At 43.0% G+C, this 20,453-nt stretch overlaps 1 protein-coding gene across 1 annotated transcript in view; it reads right to left on the reverse strand.

Moving 5' to 3' along the window:
* Positions 1 to 20,453, reverse strand: part of LOC110526038 (metal transporter CNNM4) — a 38,980-nt gene that overhangs the window by 12,073 nt on the left and 6,454 nt on the right. The window contains exons 2-4 of the mRNA XM_021606629.2: positions 10,245 to 10,388; positions 9,761 to 9,901; positions 8,791 to 8,960 (exon numbers count right to left, since the gene is read on the reverse strand). Coding sequence (XP_021462304.2) covers positions 8,791 to 8,960; positions 9,761 to 9,901; positions 10,245 to 10,388 — 455 coding nt within the window. The remainder of the gene's footprint in view (positions 1 to 8,790; positions 8,961 to 9,760; positions 9,902 to 10,244; positions 10,389 to 20,453) is intronic.

The raw sequence follows: 20,453 nt of genomic DNA on the forward strand, positions 1-20,453 counted from the left end.
TACAGCACAGCTCAACCAGACCCGGTCCATCACAGCACAGCTCAACCAGACCAGACCTATCACAGCACAGTTCTACCAGACCAAGCCCACCTCAACTCAGCCCAGCTCTACACAGCACCGACCACTATCCTAGGGTCTATTAAAACACTGTCGAGGGTAGGGCACCACATGATGCAGTCCACACCATGTATCATTCACATCATCAGCCCTCATATGATGAGAGTTTGGAGCGTCGGCAGCCACACTGCCCTCCACACCAGCCTCCTCCTCATTCCCCCACAACCGCCCTCCCAGGCTAGTTTTGGTTAACTTCCTTACTCCCATCCCCAGGACAGCCCAAATTGGTGGGGATAGGCAACAACACATTCGACACGCTGACCCTCAACACAGGAGCCCCTCATGGGTGCGTGCTTAGTCCCCTCCTGTGCTCCCTGTTCACCCACAACTATGTAGCCAAGCACGATTCCAACACCATCATTAAGCTTGCCAATGACAAGACGGTGGTAGGCCCGATCACCGAGGACAATGGGACAGCATGTAAGGAGGTGGTCAGAGACCTGGCAGTGTGGTGCCAGGACAACAACCTCTCCCTCAACGTGAGCAAGACAAAGGAGCTGATCGTGGACTACAGAAAAAAAGAGGGCAGAGCAGGCCCCCTTTCACAACGATGGGGCTATAGGGAAGCACTTCAAAATGGTGTCCTCATCACTAAGGACCGATCATGGTCCATACACACCAAGGCAGTCATGAAGAGGGCACAACAACGCCTTTTCAGGAGGCTGAAAAGATTTGGCATGGAACCTCAGGGCCTCAAAAAGTTCTAAAGCTGCATCACAGTTTGGTATGGCAGCTGCTCGGCATCCATCCTCAATGTGTTACAGAGGGTAGTGCGTATGGCCCAGTACATCACTGGGGCCAAGCTTCCTCCCATCCAGGACAGAGGAAGGCCCTAAAAATTGCCAAAGACTCCAGCCACCCAAGTCCAAGACAGTTCTTTCTGTTACCGCATGGCAAACGGTACTGGAGCGCCAAGTCTGTGAAAAAAACTCCTCAACAGCTTAACAGCTTCTTCAAATTCCTTGGTGTCCACATCACTAAAGACCTAGCATGAGCCATAAGACTGCTGAACCATTAAAACTTCCTTCCACGGGACGGTTGAGCTAATGGAGGTTATGCGATTAACATGAGGAGTACTTTGGATACCAATATCCCTGTGAGGCTCCAAGGCCCATGTTGACCAGGGTTATTATTCCATGGATCCCTTGGCCAAAATTAGATTAATCTGTTAGTAATATTCATATTTTGGGGGGAAATTGCCATGCCGGAGAAGATGGTTAGGGGTTGGGGGCTAGCTGACGATGTCCCTCACTACCAGCCACAGGGTTGACATTTGAAATGGGTTAAAGTCAGAATGGCATTATGTCAGTACTGTAAAAAAAAAAGAAGTTGTTTCAATGAATTATTATAAAGTAACTGGTTTCACAGCCTTTTTTAACTTTAATATAATGGTTGGCCCAAACTTAGTCCGTCAACTCAGGCAATAACTCAGTCAACATAAAATTATGGGTTTGCATCTTAACAAAAAAACTTTTTAAAAAGTTTACACACACAGTGCTTCTAAAACTTCTTCGGGATCGGTGTCCCGTCTACGGAACAATTGAGCTAATGTAGGCTAATGTGATTAGCATGAGGTTGTAAGTAACACGAAAATTTCCCAGGACATAGACATATTTGATATTGGCAGAAAGCTTATACTCTTGTTAATCTAACTGCACTGTCCAATTTACTATTACTAGCTATTACAGTGAAAGAATACCATGCTATTGTTTGAGGAGAGTGCACCATTTTGAACATGAAAAGCTATTAATAAACAAATTAGGCACATTTGGGCAGTCTTTTGAACATAAATCCAATGATTGGATCAGTCTAAAACTTTGCACATACACTGCTGTCATCTAGTGGGCAAAATCTAAATTGCACTTGGGCTGGAATAATACATTATGGCCTTTCTCTTGCATATCAAAGATGATGGTACGAAAAAAATACAAATGAACAGTTGTTTTTTTCACAAACTTCAAATTGTTTCCATTTAAATGGTACCAAGAATATGCATATCCTTGCTTCAAGGCCTGAGCTACAGGAAGTTAGATTTGGGAATGTCACTTTAGGTGAAAACTGAAAAAAGGGGTGGATCCTACTCAAATGGCTACCTGGACTATTTGCATTGACCCCCTTCTTTAATTTTTTTTTTTTGCACTGGCTCTCTTGCACAGGCTCGATGTACACTCACTGGACCAAACCACACATACTACACTGACATTCCAACACACACAAAACACACAACTGTATATTGACGCCACACACACACACACACACACACACACACACACACACACACACACACACACACACACACACACACACACACACACACACACACACACACACACACACACACACACACACACACACACAGGATGAGAAGTAAAGGGTGCGGCAGGAGCAGATGCAACACTCAGACCATGGGAAACAAGATTCTCTGGTCTGATGAAACCAAGATTGAACTCTTTGGCCTGAATGCGTCACCTCTGGAGAAAACCTGGCACCATCCCTACGTTGAAGCATGGTGGTGACAGCATCATGCTGTGGGGATGTTTTCGGCGGCAGGGACTGGGAGACTAGTCGGGATTGAGGGAAAGATGAACGTCGCAAAGTACAGAGAGATCCTTGATGAAATCCTGCTCCAGAGCGCGTCCTCAGACTGGGGCGAAGGTTCACCTTCCAACAGGACAATGACCTTAAGCACATAGCCAATATAACACAGGAGTGGCTTCGGGACAAGTCTCTGAATGTCCTTGTGGCTTAGCTCGAGGCCGGACCTTAACCCAATCGAACATCTCTGGAGAGACCTGATATTAGCTGTGCAGCGACGCTCCCCATCCAACCTGACAGAGTTTGAGAGGATCTGCAGAGAAGAATGGGAGAAACTCCCCAAATACAGGTGCGCAAAGCTTTTAGCGTCATACCCAAGAAAAATTGAGGCTGTAATCACTGCCAAAGGTGCTTCAATATGTAAAAGTGATATTTCAGATGTTTTATTTTATTATACATTAGTTAATAATTCTAAACCCTGTATTTGCTTTGTCATTATGGGGTGTTCTGAGTAGATTGATGAGGGAAAAAATTATTTAATCAAATTTAGAATAAGGCTGTAACGTAACCAAATGTGGAAAAAGTCAGGGGGTCCTAATACTTTCCGAATGCACTGTACTTTCATAAAACTCTGTATTATTGGCTAAGGGCTCGTAAGTAAGCATTTCATGATAAGGTCTACAGCTGTTGTATGCAGTGCATGTGACAACTACAATTTGATTTGATTTGGCACTTATGCCCCCAATTGCAGTCCCAACCCTGCAACGGGAGCCACACCAAGGCCTCTTGTGTACACCAGAATGGAGCATTGGCAGTCCCCTGCAGCAGTTCCACTCCTTTGGCGGAAGCTTCATCCGGGTGGACTGAGCTCTGCCAACACTGCTCTCCCAGTTCCCGCCCCAGTCCCTGCATCCAGCAACTTGAGGGAGGTCTGTCAAATAATCAGTCTGCTCTGCTCTCATGTGGTTGTCTCAGCTCACTCACCAAATAGTTGCAGCTGACCCTATGCCTGTTAGCGCTAATGGGAATGAGCTGAATACCCCCTCTGACTTTAAATCTCGTAGGAGGTTTGGACTAATTCACCTAAATGTGCGACGTATGATTTAAAACATGTACACAATTGACATTTGGGTCCAGGACTCATGTCCTGACATTCTGGTTCTCTTGGAAACATGGTTAAGTGACCAAGTGAAGTATTTGCATATGGTCTCAGTGATGTTTGTCCCATAGTGTGTATTAGAGATACGAAACAGCAAAATACCAATCTTCATTTCTTTAAGAAGATACATTTTTTAAAGTTTTCTCCTCAAGGGTTATTACTTGACATGTTCTACTCTGATTTATCCACTGTCTCCTGTATTCCTGACCCTGAGCTGGCACTAGAAAATGTATCCTCCATTAAAAATAGATCTAACCCTTGGTTTTCATCAGAGCTATCTGAGCTCATTCAGACGAGAAATCAGGACTTTCTTAACTGTATCTCTAACTGCTGGTGACCTTTCTAAATTTGAGAATGCACGAAAGCATACACATTCCTTTTCTTCCCTGCCTAAGCAAGTTCTGTCTGACACTGGCATCATAAGTGAGGAGAATGGGAAAAGTGATGCTTTTCATCATAATTTTATCTCGGCAGGCTTTTTATTCGAGAGAAACAGTGGTTTCATTGACCCTAGTCAGTCAATCGACTGCTCTTCCCTCTGCCAGCCTGTAGCTGACTCGATGGTTAACCAGTCAACTTCTAGTGAATCTTTGTTTTCATTTCAACAATTTACTATCTGTGATGTGCTAGATGCCTTGCTTAAGATTTATGTTTTAAAAAATCTACTGGAGCTGACATGCTTGATCCATTTTTGCTGTTGATACATTGCTATGTTTTCATTTATTTACAAAAATACCCACTGTACCTAACATCATAACTAAACTTTATACATACGAGTTAACACACTCAGTCTCACGGATGGCTAACTCTGGAAATTCCTTAGGTCTCTAGTGAGTTAGGTGAATCCGATTGAAGTTTTCTTGCACCTTATTTGTGGAACAATCTTGAAAATGTTCTTAAATGTAATGTTTCAGAAAGCTAATTGAGGACCTTTTTTACTGATGACCGTGTTTTTCTATTTTCTTCCATTTTGTATTTATATACAGTGCAGTCGGAAAGTATTCAGACCCCTTACTTTCTCCACATTTTGTTACGTTACAACCTTATTCTAAAATGGATTAAATGACCTTTTTTCCTCATCAATCTACACACAATCCCCCACAATGACAAAGTGAAAACAGGTTTTTATACATTTTTGTAAATGTATTAAAAATAATCGCTATCTTCTGTATACCACCCCTACTGTGACGTTGGTATGAAGAGATTCAGGAGACAGGCGCAGGAATGCGTAATAAGGTTTTTTATTAAGCCAAAATTACGGTGTGCCGCGCGAAGGCACGGGGACGAAGACCAAACAAGCACGCAACAAAACACAGGGTAGAAACCCAAAACAAAAGAGTGAGGAGTACCTCGAATAAATAACACACACGCACAATGATTAACACACGGGAAGAGACCCGTAATCATCTGCGCAATCACAATGGCATGAAAGCCAAAACACACAGCACAGGCACTCACACGCACCAACGGACATTGCAACAATAATCGACAGCACCATGGTGAACAAAGGGCACATATATACAAATACAATCAGTGGAAATAGGGGCCAGGTGTGCGCAAGGAATGTTCTAGAGGGATCCATGACACATACCTTGTTACAACACAACTGATTGGCTCAAGCGCATTAAGAAGGAAAGAAATTCCACAAATTAACTTTTAACAAGACACACCTGTTAATTAAAATGCATTCCAGGTGACTACCTCATGAAGCTGGTTGAGAGAATGCCAAGAGTGTGCAAGGCTGTTGTCACGCCCTGACCTTAGAGAGCCTTATTTATTCTCTATTTGGTTAGGTCAGGGTGTGACTTGGGTGGGCAAATCTATGTGTTATATTTCTTTGTTGGCAGGGTATGGTTCCCAATCAGAGGCAGCTGTCTATCGTTGTCTTTGATTGGGGATCATACTTAGGCAGCCTGTCTTCCATCTGAGTTTGTGGGATCTTAATTTTGATAGTTGCTGTATAGCCTGCAGAACTTTACGTTCGTTTATCTTTTTTTTGTGTGTGTGTTTATCTAAATAAAGAAAGATGTACGCTTACCACGCTGCACCTTGGTCTCATTCCAACAACGGGTGTAACAGAAGCTCCCACCACAAACGGACCAAGCAGCGTGGTCAGGAGAAGAGGACACAACGGAAACCCGAGAGGCAGGTGACGCGGGCGATGAGGAATTCTTGGACCGTTTGAGCGAGAAGTGGTTGGCAGGGGAGAGGGACGAAAGAGTTTGGAGGGGTTGGAGTCTGGAGCAAGACAGTCGCTTTGAGGAGCGTGTGACCCTTCAGACGCCATGCTTTGCGGTTACACGTACTGTGTCTCCGATACGGATCCACAGCCCGGTGCGCTCTGTGCCAGCTCCCTGCATTTGCCGTGCTAGAGTGGGCATTCAGCCAGGACGGATTGTGCCGGCTCAGAGCTCCTGGTCTCCGGTGCGTCTCTTCGGCCCCGGATATCCTGCGCCGGCTCCGCGCACTGTGTCTCCGATGCGCCCTCACAGCCCAGTATGTCCGGTGCCAGCGCCCCGCAGTTGCCGGGCTAGGACGAGCATCCAGCCAGGAAGGGTTGTGCGAGCTCTGCATTCCAGACCTCCGGTGCGTTTCCACGGCCCAGTATATCCTGTGTCAGTTCTACGCACCAGGCCTCCAGTGCGTCTCCCCAGCCCGGTGCGTCCTGTGCCAGCTCTACGCACCCGGCCTCCAGTGATGATCCATGGCCCGAAGCCTCCAGTGGTGATCCATTGCCCGAAGCCTCCAGTGATGATCCATGGCCCGAAGCCTCCAGTGCTGATCCATGGCACGGAGCCTGCAGTGATGATCCATGGCACAAAGCCTCCAGTGATGATCCATGGCACGGAGCCTCCAGTGATGATCCATAGCACGAAGCATGCAGTGATGATCCATGGCACAGTCCAGAGTCCAGAGTCTCCAGCGATGGTCTGCAGTCCGGAGCCTCCAGCGAGGGTTCCCAGGCCGGAGCCTCCGGCAACGATCGGTGGTTCGGTTCCTCCAGCAGTGATCTACGGTCCGTAGTCCCCGGCGACGATCCCCACACCAGAGGTGACACCGAAGTGGGGGGAGCCTCAAGAGGAGGCCTCTGCGTCCCACACCGGAGCCTCCACCGAGATGAGATGCCCACCCGAACCCTCCCCTATAGGTTCAGGTTTGAGGCCGGAGTCCACACCTTGGGGGGGGGGGGGGGATCTTAGAAAGCCTTAGAAAGCCTTATTTATTCTCTACTTGGTTAGGTCAGGGTGTGACTTGGGTGGGCAAATCTCTGTGTTCTATTTCTTTTTTGGCCCGGTATGGTTCCCAATCAGAGGCAGTCTATCGTTGTCTCTGATTGGGGATCATACTTAGGCAGCCTGTTTTCCACCTGAGTTTGTGGGATCTTGACTTTGTTAGTTGCTGTATAGCCGGCAGAACTTTACGTTTGTTTGTTTTTATTTATTTTTTGGTGTTCATCTAAATAAAGAAAGCTGGACGTTTACCACGCTGCACCTTGGTCTCATTCCAACAACGGGTGTAACAGCTGTCATCAAAGCAAAGGGTGTCTACTTTGAAGAATCTAAAATATGTTTTGAATTGTTTAACACTTTTTTGTTATTCCATATTTGTTATTTCATAGTGTTGATGTCTTCGCTATTATTCTACAATGTAGAAAATAATCTAAATAAATCAAATCCCTTGAATGAGTAGGTGTGTCCAAACTTTTGACTGTTAGTGTTTTTATTTTGTTTTTATATTTTACATATGTATTTTCTGTAATTTATGTAATTCAGGGCTCATATGTAAAAGAGACCTTGGTCTCAGTATGATTCCCTGATTAAATCAAGGTTAAAACATGAATAAAACACATTTTTTTGTGTTTTGATACACAGATAACGGACAGCATGGTACGCATGGTGTCTTCTCCTCCCTCCCTTTTCCACCTCTCTTTCCCCCTTACTTAAGAGGGATCAATTACTGAAGGCCAGGCCCCTCTGGACCCAAATATATCTCTCTCTTTCTCCCCCCCATCCCTTCCTTCCTCTGCACTTACACTCTCTCGCTCCACCCTCCCCTCTCTCACCCACTGCTCACCACACACCATGCCCTCTCCAGGAGCCCCCAGTACCTTCCGCTCCATCCCTTGCAGCCTCTAACCTCCTGCTGCAGTAACAGCTGCAGTAACGCTACCCCCTGACTATACCCCCTGCCCTGCCCAGCATCTCAATAGTCTAGTGGCCTCCTCGTCTCTTCTCCTCTGCTTTATCTGCATGGATATGAATATACAGGTTTGGGAGCGCTACAGTATATGTCGAAGAGAGTGTAGGTGTGAGTCCAAAGCCGTCATTCTCAACAGTCCTTAAATAGGATGGTTAATCTAGCTGTGTGGTTGATTGATTATTTTTATCCAACCTTCATTTAACTAGGCAAATTCTTATTTACAATGACGGCCTAGGAACAATAGGTTAACTGCAATGTTCAGGGGGCAGAACAACAGATTTTTACCTTGTCAGCTCAGGGATCTGCTCTAGCAACCGTTCGGTTACTGGCCCAACGCTCTAACCACTAGGCTACCTGCCGCCCCAAAATGTATAGGCTCCCTCTGGGTTAGTGTTGTTACACAAAAAGCTTCCCTCCATCAACCCAGTTCATTGTTGAATAAGGGTTGGGATTAAAAATGCTTTGTGGACCCTTTTGTGACCCCACTCAAGACAGGAAGGGGAGCTGCCATTTGTGACATGTAGCAGGGATGTTAGAGCGTGTTGCTCAGGCCTATAAAGTGCAGTATGAATAGAGTAATCAATGACTAGTGAACTAACAAAGGAGGAACCTTTCATGTGGGAATTTGATGTAGCATGTGATTTGGTGGGTGCACAGAAACCAATTTTGGACCAGAATTAACCTGTTATTTGTTTGTTATACTTGTTTGTAGAGGTTATAAAAGAGTTGAGGGAGAAAAAGAGAGACAGAAAGAACAATCGACCATTGAGAGGCCTTACCTGCAATATGAGTATGAAGTAGTCAACTGCCTTCCCTCTCTGGTAGACATAGTGTTGAGGACAGCGTTTGTCACTGTCATTAAACTTGATCTCCTGGATCACGTCTGGGTGTCTTAGAATCCTCAACAGAACCTTGTCTGAGATCTGGGACGGGCTGAACAACGTCACCTCTGGATGAGGCAGGAAGATAAATATATTGTACATACAATATGTAAGGTACGTAAATGCATACATGAGATCTGGTATGGGCTGATTAACCTCTGGATGGGAGAGAGACATACAGTATATTATAGACACAGACATTTATGAGGCTGTGGTTTATCACAGCTATATATTGAATTGAAATGATCCAATGATAAAGTAGTCCAACAATATGCTGCTTGTCTTTAGTGGTGATGGCACGATGTCAGCAACATCACAGAGACATAAAGACAGAGAGAGAGAAGCGACAGAAAGAGAGGAGACAGGAGAATGACAGCATCAGAGAGTGGTGAGATAGACTGATATAGACACTGAAACAATCCCAGTAGTGACAAAAGGGAAAGACAACGAGACTTGTAGAGGCAGACACAGACAGGCATGCTGTAACACTGCTCTGTCTGTTATTTTAGAGAAAGAGGTAACTGCAACGGCATTCTCGCTCTAGCTGACAGCATGCTACAACAGACCACATGACTAGTGGTGCTAGCAACACTTTGTGTTACATAGATTACTACAAGTGAATCATTTATGTAATTACATTCAAACAGGTTTGAGAATGTTTCATTTTTACAATGAATGTTTAATACCTGCAGGAATTGAAACCATGACCTTGAGTTGTAACCGTATCTTACCAATTGAGAATCACATATTGTGCTATATGGTGATTCTATAGTGCATGTGAGTGTTCTGCTTTGTATGGTGTGGTTGGGAGGTTGATTGCCCCAACATGTCATTATTTTGGTTGGTGGGCAGGGACACATGTTCTAACCTGTAGTCAGGAAGCGGTGAGCGGCCAATAGCAGTTGAGGGGAGATCTTGACTTTGGATTCGCTCTCGCTCTGTTTGAAGGCAGAGAAGTTCCTCTTGTTCTTATTGGGTGCCACCTTTTTCCTGTTTCTGCTGTTGTCAGCTGGGTGGGAGAGAGACAACATTAAGGACAGGTCAGAATCAGAGATACATCCTTATGTCTTATATAAAACCAATAACAGCCTTTTCCAATACCCTTTTCACACTATCCATCCTGAACCTTACTGAACCATACTGTGGTGACAATTCACATTGTCCATTCCAGCATGGTGGATGCATAAACAGGTGAGCAAAGTACAGCTCAGCTTTGTTTGGCTCAGTAGTGTGAAAAGGGTATAGCTTGTATCTATTATTTCAGTGCAAGTAATTAATGTGTTACAGGCTCATATGACATAAGAGAATATGTAATAAATGTGTTATGAGCCTGTTACATTTTATAGACTCACTGTAGAGGTCAGACTCATCCAAGATCTCTGATTTGATGATCTCCTCGATGACGTCTTCCAGGGTGACCAATCCCAGCACCTCATAGAATGGATCCCCCTCCCCCTCGTCATTCACCTTCTGAACAATGGCCAGGTGGGACTTACCTGGAGAGAGAGGGGGGGAGAGGGGGGGGGGGGGGGGGGGGGTAGGAGTTGATCAATATATTACAGTGCAAAGTTAATGTCCATGGAATGTTAGAGCCATACATGACTTTGTCACTGCCTCCAGGACAGACTTCTAGTCACCAATATCCTTATTAAAATATCATTGTTAGCCTACGTTAATACTAAGTTAATGCTAAAGGGCCAGTATGACTGCATTAAAAAAACTACCTGCCCAGTCCCAATTTTACCATACCTCTGCTTGCCCTGCTTTGATCGCTGACAAGATGTTGATGTGTATCCGTATCTGTCATTAAGACTGTCTGTAGCTGGACTTTGGCCATGGTCACTGTTACAGTACAGCAAACACATCCTAACACAGTGGTATTCAAAGTCGGGGTCCCGACAGCTAGTGGGGTCGTGGGGACATGCAGTAGGGTCACCAAAATGTTTTAGGAACAAAAAATGTACAAAAAACTTACAGTACAGATTATTGTATGGGTCAACATACAGACATTTTTGAGAAAGATCATTTGAAAGATACAATTTCATTGAGTAAATGTATTCATTGGTTTCTTTTCATTTTGATACATACATTTCCATTAAAATGGGCAAAAATGGCTTTTTTAGCAAACCTACTTCTCAAGCATTAATTGTGTTAGGACTGTTCGGGAATGGTCTGAGTTAGGAGGGGAAAACTGAAACTGGGCTGTTATTGGCAGAGAGGTTTGTCACTCTCTTTGATATTGGTCTATTAGCAAATTTACCACATGGTGATTTCACCATGGAAAACAGAAAAACTCCCGCCCATGCAAACCTGCTAATTAGAAGGTCCTGTGTAGATTGTATTTTCAACCAGCAACTACACTACATGACCAAAAGTATGTGGACACTTGCTCGTCGAACATCTCATTCCAAAATCAATGGCATTAATATGGAGTTGGTCCCCCTTTTGTTGCTATAATAGCCTTCTGGAAGGCTTTCCATGAGATGTTGGAACATTGCTGCAGAGACTTCCTTCCATTCAGCCACAAGAGCATTAGTGAGGTCGGGCACTGATGTTGGGCGATTAGGCCTGGCTCGCAGTCGGAGTTTCAATTCATCCCAAAGGTGTTCGATGGGGTTGAGGTCAAGGGTCTGTGCAGGCCAGTCAAGTTCTTCCACACTGATCTCGAAAAAACTATTTCTGTATGGACCTTGCTTTGCGCACAGGGACATTGTCATGCTATAACAGGAAAGACCTTCCCCAAACTATTGCCACAAAGTTGGAAGCACAGAGTAATCTAGAATGTCATTGTATGCTGTAGCGTTAAGATTTCCCTTCACCGGAACTGAGGGGCCTGAACCATGAAAAACAGCCCCAGACCATTATTCCTCCTCCATCAAACATTACAGTTGGCACTATGCAATGGGGCAGGTAGCATTCGCCTGCCTTCAGCCAAACCCAGATTTATCCGTTGGACTGCCAGATGGTGAAGCGTGGTGCATCACACCAGGGAACGCGTTTCCACTGCTCCAGAGTCCAATGGCGACGAGCTTTACACCACTCCAGCCAACACTTGGCATTGTGCATGGTGATCTTAGGCTTGTTTGCGCGTGCTCGGCTATGGAAAACCATTTAATGAAGCAATTTTGATTTCGAATGATTTCGTTTTGTTTAACACTTTTTTGGATACTACATGATTCCATGTGCTATTCCATAGCTTTGATGTCTTCACTACTATTCTACAATGTAGAAAATAGTAAAAATACAGAAAATACCTGGAATGAGTATGTCACACCCTGATCTGTTTCACCTGTCTTTGTGCTTGTATCCACCCCCCTCCAGGTGTCACCCATCTTCTCCATTATCCCCTGTGGATTTATACCTATGTTCTCTCTTTATCTGTTGCCAGTTCGTCTGGTCTTACCAGCATTCTGACTCTGACCTGATCACAAACCTCTTCCTGCTCTGACCCCGAGCCTGTCTGCCGTCCTGTACCTACCTGACTCTGACATGATCACAAACCTCTGCCTGCCCTGACCCCGAGACTGCCTGCCGTCCTGTACCTGCCTGACTCTGACCTGATCACGAACCTCTGCCTGCCCTCGACCTGCCCTTTGCCTGCCCCGTGTTTCGAACAAATCATCTGAGAACTGTACTATCCTCCTCCCGTGTCTGTATCTGGATTATATCTTGAGTCATGATAGAGTAGGTGTGTCCAAACTTTTAGACTGGTACAGCCTTATTCTGAAATGGATTAAATAAAAAAAATCCTCAGCAATCTACACACAATACCCCATATTGCTAAAGTGAAGACAGGTTTTTAGAAAATTTTACAAATGTAAAAAAAAGAAAAACATACCTTATTTACACAAGTATTCAAACCCTTTGCTATGAGACTCGAAATTGAGCTCAGGTACATCCTGTTTCCATTGATCATCCTTGAAATGATTCTACAACTTGATTAGAGTCCACTTGTGATAAATTCAATTGATTGGACATAATTTGGAAAGGCACACACCTCTCTATACGGTCCCACAGTTGACAGTGCATGTCAGAGCAAAAGCAAGCCATGAGGTCGAAGGAATTGTCCGTAGAGCTCCGAGACATGATTGTGTTGCGGCACAGATCTAGGGAACGGTACCAAAACATTTTTGCAGCATTGAAGGTCCCCATGAACACATTGTCCTCCATCATTCCTAAATGGAAAAAGTTTGGATCAAGAGTCTTCCTAGAGCTGGCCGCCCGGCCAAACTGAGCAATCGAGGGAGAAGGGCTTTGGTCAAGGAGGTGACCAAGAACACCATAGTCACTCTGATAGAGCTCTAGAGTTCCTCTCTAGAAGAACCTTCCAGAAGGACAACCATCTCTGCAGCACTCCACCAATCAGGCCTTTATGGTAGAGTGGCCAGACGGAAGCCACTCCTCAGTAAAAGACACATGACAGCCCACTAGGAGTTTGCCAAAAGGCACCTAAAGACTCAGACCATGAGAAACAAGATTCCAAGATTGAACAATCATGTCTGGATTGAACCTAGCACCATCCCTACAGCTAATCATGGGGGTGGCAGCATCATGCTGTAGGGATGTTTTCAGCAGCAGGGACTGAGAGACTAGTCAGGAACGAGGCAAAGAGAATGGAGCAAAGTACAGAGAGATCCTTGATGAAAACCTGCTCCAGAGCACTCAGAACCTCAGACTGGGGCAAAGGTTCACCTTCCAACAGGACAATGACCCTAAGCACACAGCCAAGACAACGCAGTAGTGGCTTCAGGAAAGTCTCTGAATGTCCTTGAGTGGCTCAGCCAGAGCCTGGACTTGAACCCAATCGACCATCTCTGGAGAGACCTGAAAATAGCTCCCCTCTAACCTGACAGAGCTTGAGAGGATCTGAGAAGAATGGGAGAAACACTCCAAATACAGGTGTGCCAAGCTTGTGGCGACATACCCAAGAAGAATTGAGGATGAAATCGCTGCCAAAGGTGCTTCATTATGTAAAAGTGATGTAGTGCTGTAAACACTGCCAAATTTGCATACATTTCTAAAAACCTGTTTTTGTTTTGTCATTAGGAGGTATTGTGTGTAGAATGCTGAGGATTTTTATTTTTTTAATCCACTTTAGAATAAAGCTGTGACAAATTGTGGAAACAGTCAAGGGGTCTGCATATTTTCCAAAGGCACTGTATATATAGAAACACACTCACACATATATATACTCTGGACTCTGACGTTGCTCGCCCTAATATTTCTATATTTCTATATTTCGTACTTTTAGATTTGTGTGTATTGCTGTGTATTGTTAGATATTACTGCGCTGTGGGAGCTAGGAACATAAGCCTTTCGCTACACCCGCAATAACTTCTACGAAATATGTGTATGCAACCAATAAAAATGTATTTGATTTGAAAACAGTAGAGGAGAGGCCCTGTGTTAATTCTCATAAAGTGGCTGTTGATATGTGCAGTTACAAAATACTATTAATTTCTCCATTGAATTCTAAGTAGGCTATACTGTATGCAACTGTTCTACTTGTCTAGCCACATTAACCTGTTAGTGTCTTTTTTATGACTCTTTCTGCAATGAAAAGCAGAAGAAAATATATACAGTGTACTATTAGTATTATCAAGAATTAGGACAGAATGACAGGCTTCTCTCCTGTTAATTTGTAGCAGCCTATTTAATTCCCAGAAATAAAAGTGTATAGAATATGTACAGGGCATTCAGAAAGTATTCACACCCCTTGACTTTTTACACATTTGTTATGTTACAAAGTGGGATTAAAATTGATTTAATTGTCCTTTTGTGTAACCGATCCACACAGAATTATACATTTAAATGGAAAATAGAACACTAATATATCTTTACTTCATCCACCTGAGTCAATACATATTAGAATCACCTTTGGCATCAATTACAGCTGTGAGTGATTTTGGGGTAAATCTCTAAGAGCTGTGCATACCTGGATTGTACAATATTTGCCCATTATTCTTTAATAAATTATTGTTTTCAAGACGTTTTAAGTCAAAACTATAACTAGGCCATTCAGGAACATTCATTGTCGTCTTGGTAAGCCTTGGCCTTGTGTTTCAGGTTATTGTCCTGCTGAAAGGTAAATTCATCTCCCAGTGTCTGTTGGAAAGCAGACTGAACCAGGTTTTCCTCTAGTATTTTACCTGTGCTTAGCTCTATTTAGTTTATTTTTATCCTAAAAAACTCCCTAGTCCTTGCAGATGACAAGCATATCCAAAACATGATGCAGCCACCACCATGCTTGAAAATATGAAGAGTGGTACTCAGTGATGTCTTGTTGGATTTGCCCCAAACATAACGCTTTGTATTCAGGACAAAACTTTAAATTCTTTGCCACATTTTTTGCAATATTACTTTAGTGCAAACAGAATGCATGTTTTGGAAAATGTGTATTCTGTACAGGCTTCTTTCTTATCACTCTGTTAATTAGGTCAGTATTGTGGCGTTACTGCAATGTTGTTAATCCATCCTCAGTTTTCTCCTATCACAGCCGTTAAACTCTGTAACGGTTTTAGATCACCATTTGCCTCATGGTAAAATCCCTGAGTAGTTTCCTTCCTCTCCGGCAACTGAGTTAGTAAGGAAACCTGCATCTTTGTAGCGTATAGGTGTATTGATATACCATCCAAAGCGTAATTGATCACTTTACCATGCTCAAAGGAATATTCCGTGTCTGCTGTTTTTATTTTCACCCATCAACCAAAATGTGCCCTTCTTTATGAGGCATTGGAAAATCTTCCTGATCTTTGTGGTTGAATCTGTGCTTCAAATCAACTTCTCGACTGAGGGACCATACAGATAATTGCATGTGTGGAGTACAGAGATGCAGTAGTCATTAAAAAATCATGGGGTATTATTACTACTATTATTGCACACAGGGTGAGTCCATGCAACTTATTATGTGACTTGATAAGCACATTTGACTAGAGACAATTCAGCTTTTCATTTTTAATACATTTCTAAAACATTCTATAAAAAAAATCCGCTTTGACATTATGGGTTATTGTGTCTACTAGATCAGTGACACAAAATATAAATTTAATCAATTTTAAATTCAGGATGTAACACAACAAAAAGTGGAAAAAGTCAAGGGGTGTGAATATTTTCTGAATAGCTTTTTAGTGAATTTCCATGAATAAAAAACCCTGCAGAAGTCTCAACAGCCAATTATTGCAGGATATACAATGATATGCAGTAACAACAACCACCAGTATTTATGTTCTCAAACCATAGTAAAGAGGAACGACAGTCCTGCAGGCAGGTCAGTGAGTCAGTGAGTCAGTGCTTGCTGGCTGGCTGGCTGGCTGGCTGGCTGTGTGTGTGTCTGTCTGTCTGTCTGTCTGTCTGTCTGTCTGTCTGTCTGTCTGTCTGTCTGTCTGTGTGTCTGTGTGTGTGTCTGTGTGTGTGTCTGTGTGTGTGTGGTTGGTTGTGGTTGTAACAGACAACCTTACACAATTCACCCCTTCTCACCCAATATGAGCAAACAGTGTGGTTGAGGAAGTGGTCTGGGTTTAGGGTCAAGACTTCTGGGGTGTATACATTAGTCAGATTCCTTTGCAGAATGTTCGGTCTGTTGCAAAACGTTTTGCAATGGTTACCGTTTACCTTTTATGATAGACACCAAACTGAAGCAAAAGGGGAGGGACCTACCTGAATTTGTCCAATAGAAACTCTTGTTTTCGTTGAAAAACTTTTTCCGCTTGGAGTAAACGGATGCCTAATGCCTATGTTGACATTGTCACCCTGTGTGGTATTTCAAGACAGACTTTGCAGTTGTACCCAAAACAATAGATGTTCTGAGGCTGAGAGAGAGAATGAGGGATATTAAGATGGCCTCTAAATCCTCATTTGTCACTGTTTATGCTTTTAGCAAAATCAGATCTTGAGGTAAAATTTATTAAACTGACAGTTCAATAGGCCTGGATAGATTTTGTGTGAAAGCTGCAATGGATTTGTACTTCAGGAAGGCTACGTTCACATCACATTTCTCAGGTTGTGTTTCTCAATCTCTGACCTAATTAAATCATATGACCACAGAGCCTCAATGTATTGGTTAAGTGTTGGTAAATTCTTAGGCTTGACCTGTTCTGTGTGTGTATGTGTGTGTGCACGAGACATTCAAAGACTCCTTCAGTGACTCAGCAGCAGAACACTTGGGGGTCAGTCTTGTTAAATTAGAACACATCACACTGGCCTCACACATGCTTCACACCGACCAATGAAAACCTCAGCAGCAGCCAGTAGTTACAGTGAGGAGTGAGGAGAGGAAGCAACACCTAGGCCTAAGTCCTCTTTCCAGCTGTTTGATAGAGGGAAAGAGAGTGAGAGTGATAGAGAGAGAAACAAAAAGGGAAACACCCTGGCCTTGCGTTGTCTAACACACAAAGCAGGAGTAGACAGAGAATCACTCATGTCTGACTGTCTCGTGACGGGTCTTGTCAGCACGAGGATTAGGCAACATCTTGACAGTAGTCATAAAGGTGTGTGTTTGTGTTTATGTGTGGTGTGTGTGCATCACTTGTTCACCTGAAGTAGTATGAAGTTGCTTAGATACTGATCTAAGGTCATACTCCTGTTCCTAGATATATGCGCCAAAGGTCAATTTACAGTTAACCACCCCAGAGCGGTGTCCCGAGCTCAGCCCTATGTGTCGGAGGCAGTGCCTTGTACAGGTGGAAAATGTTGCTGGGTACAAGGTTCAGAGGGCGATGATTGACTATGAAGACATCTGAAATAATGTGCCAACTGTTTAAGATAAGAGATGAGGAAGAGAGAGGGAAGGGAAGAGATTGAGAGAGAGGAGAAAGAGAGAAAGAGAGAGATAGAGTGAGGGGTAAGATAAAAGAGAGAATGGAAGGAAGAGAAAGAGTGAAAAGGAAGGTAATAAAGAGAGAGGCTCTGAGAAAGCAGATGAGTCACACCCACGCAACAACTTCCTTAAACCATAGGCTTAACAGTCAACAGATTTCTTCACAACAACCTCCACAGCTTTCCAACGATGTGACATCACCAGGCAGTAAATTAGTTGATAGACCAATAAGAAAGAGCATAAATGATAAACATGCTGTTTTCCATGCCATTACAACAGAGCAGGACAGGAAGTTAGCCTATAACCTGGATACTGACCACTGACCAGACTTTTTCAGTGATTCATGTAGGCCTACACTCTTCAGAAAAAATGGTTCTGGATAGCACCTTTTTTTTCTAACAAATAGTTTTCAGTTTTCCACTCCCCACTCAGAACAATCCTAGACACTCCTTGCAAAATGATTGCTTAAGAAAAGCTATTTGCTAAGAAGTTATTTTAGTTTCTTTTTGACTATTTTAATTGGAAACAATCACAGTAAGGTACTTACTTGTTACCCTGAAATTATTTGATATTGAGATTTTAAAAAACAGCTGCATTGGACCTTTAAACAGAAGGATTTTAACGGCATTTTGTATTATGCTAATTAGATGTTTGCACAGGCATGGACATCGACTCAAGGACCAGACATAATGTCTAAAGGGTAAGGCTAAATTTCTAATTTCATAGACAATGAACAACATTGGGCTGGGTTATCATGAAGCAATGTCACGCACGCACGCATATACACGCTTCCTAACAACTGCCCAAGCACAGTGTAGGGTGGCCATATATCTGCCAGCACAGATAGACAAGGCTCAGGATCACAATGACAATCTACAGACAGTTGACAACTGGCGTGGAGACACAGCAGCTGTGGGAAGAGACTAGGGATATATTTAATGATGTAATGAATCTACAGGTAGCCTAGTGGTTAAGAATGTTGGGCCAGTAACTGAAAGGTCACTGGTTCTAATCCCTGAACTGACTAGGTGAAAGATCTGTTGATGTGCCTTTGATCAAGGCACTTAACCTTAATTATTCTTGAAAATTGCTGGATCAGAGTGTCTGCTAAATGACTAAAATGTACATTAATCAGTGACTGATACATTGAGGAATAATAGAGATTTTAGCCATTTATATATATATATATGATTATTTTTTACTTTATTTAACTAGGCAAGTCAGTTAAGAAAAAATTATAATTTACAATGACAGTCTACGCCGGCTAAACCCGGACGACACTGTGCGCCGCCCTATGGGACTCCCAATCACAATCATGTGATGCAGCCTGGATAAAGAAAAGGTTTGTGATATTATCCCTCTATGACGAGGAAATTATGATACATACACACCATCCTTTAGGATGAGGAATGCACACACTTCATGAGAAATCGATGAGTAATGTTGTACTACATCACAGAGCACAAATGATAAACATGTTGTTTTTTCATGCCATTACAACAGGAAGCTAGTTTATAACCTGGACATTGACCACTGACCAGTGATTCGTGTAGGCCTACACTCTTAGAAAAAATAGTTCTAGATAGCACCTTTTTTTCTAAGTAAGTATTTTACCCAGGACCATCTACATCTACACCACCACATCATGGGTTCCCAAACTTTTTTGCTCCGTGACCCCATTTTGAAATCAAACATTTTTTGCAACACCACCATGTAAAAAACGGATGTAATCAACGGCCAATGTAGACTTTCTTAATTGGGGCTATGACAATCTTTTACTAATCAGTCTGACTACTTAAATCTGAAGGAAGTATGGTTTGAAGTGACTGAAATGCATCAGGAAAGTATTGGGAAGTTCAGAAGATCATCAGGCAATCATTTTGTAAGAACTTCATCACTAAACAGGTTACCATCCAACCCTTTTATGCGAGTAAAGTGGAGGTCGGATAAAAAATGTAATGACAGGCCTGATGGAAACAGAAAATGTTTCAGGTAAAGTTTCCAAATGTCTACAAAAACGAAATACACTAGACCAGGTGGGATTATTTTGTGTCAGTAAAATGAAATATGCGAGAAATGTCAGTGGAAACGCTTATATATGCACATGTGTATATAATAACCATCATATCGAAGTAAACTTTGAGTCACGCGATGACATGTTGTGTGGTCCTCCCACTAAAACTCCTTGGGAAAGCGTGCAGTTTATTAGGCTACAGATGATATAAGTTATGATGAACTTCACAGGGTGTTGAAATTGCAAGGTGATGAGATGAGGCTCCTTTCCAATAAATATCTAGAGTCTTATTTTTGTGATATGATCATCGATGTTTGGCTGCTGTTTGACAAATAAAAGTAATTTTGTATTTTTGTACATAATAATCTCTTCATTGTCTGCTATACTTGAGCTTTAGCTCATTGCCAATACCAGAGTGGGCACACGCAACATAATGCCACATTTTTGGTGAGAAACCCATCAGTAAAATGCAATGGAAACCCGTTTACCTTAAATTGTTTATTTGGTACACGGGAATTTAACTGCAAAAGGTATTTTATATGGAGTATGTCATCATGCACAGCCTTTTATCTCCATCAATTTGATGGAAACATCTCTGGTGGGAAAATGCTCATATTGTTTTTATGCAGATTTTAGAATATTCGCATGAAAGTCTGTAGGCAATTGGATGGAAACCTAGCTATTGATGATGTCATTTTTCACCCAGTCTGATTAAGTGCCTGGTCCACACTG

The sequence above is a fragment of the Oncorhynchus mykiss genome, chromosome 6 (genome assembly GCF_013265735.2).
Source record: "Oncorhynchus mykiss isolate Arlee chromosome 6, USDA_OmykA_1.1, whole genome shotgun sequence".
NCBI classification, from domain to species: domain Eukaryota; kingdom Metazoa; phylum Chordata; class Actinopteri; order Salmoniformes; family Salmonidae; genus Oncorhynchus; species Oncorhynchus mykiss.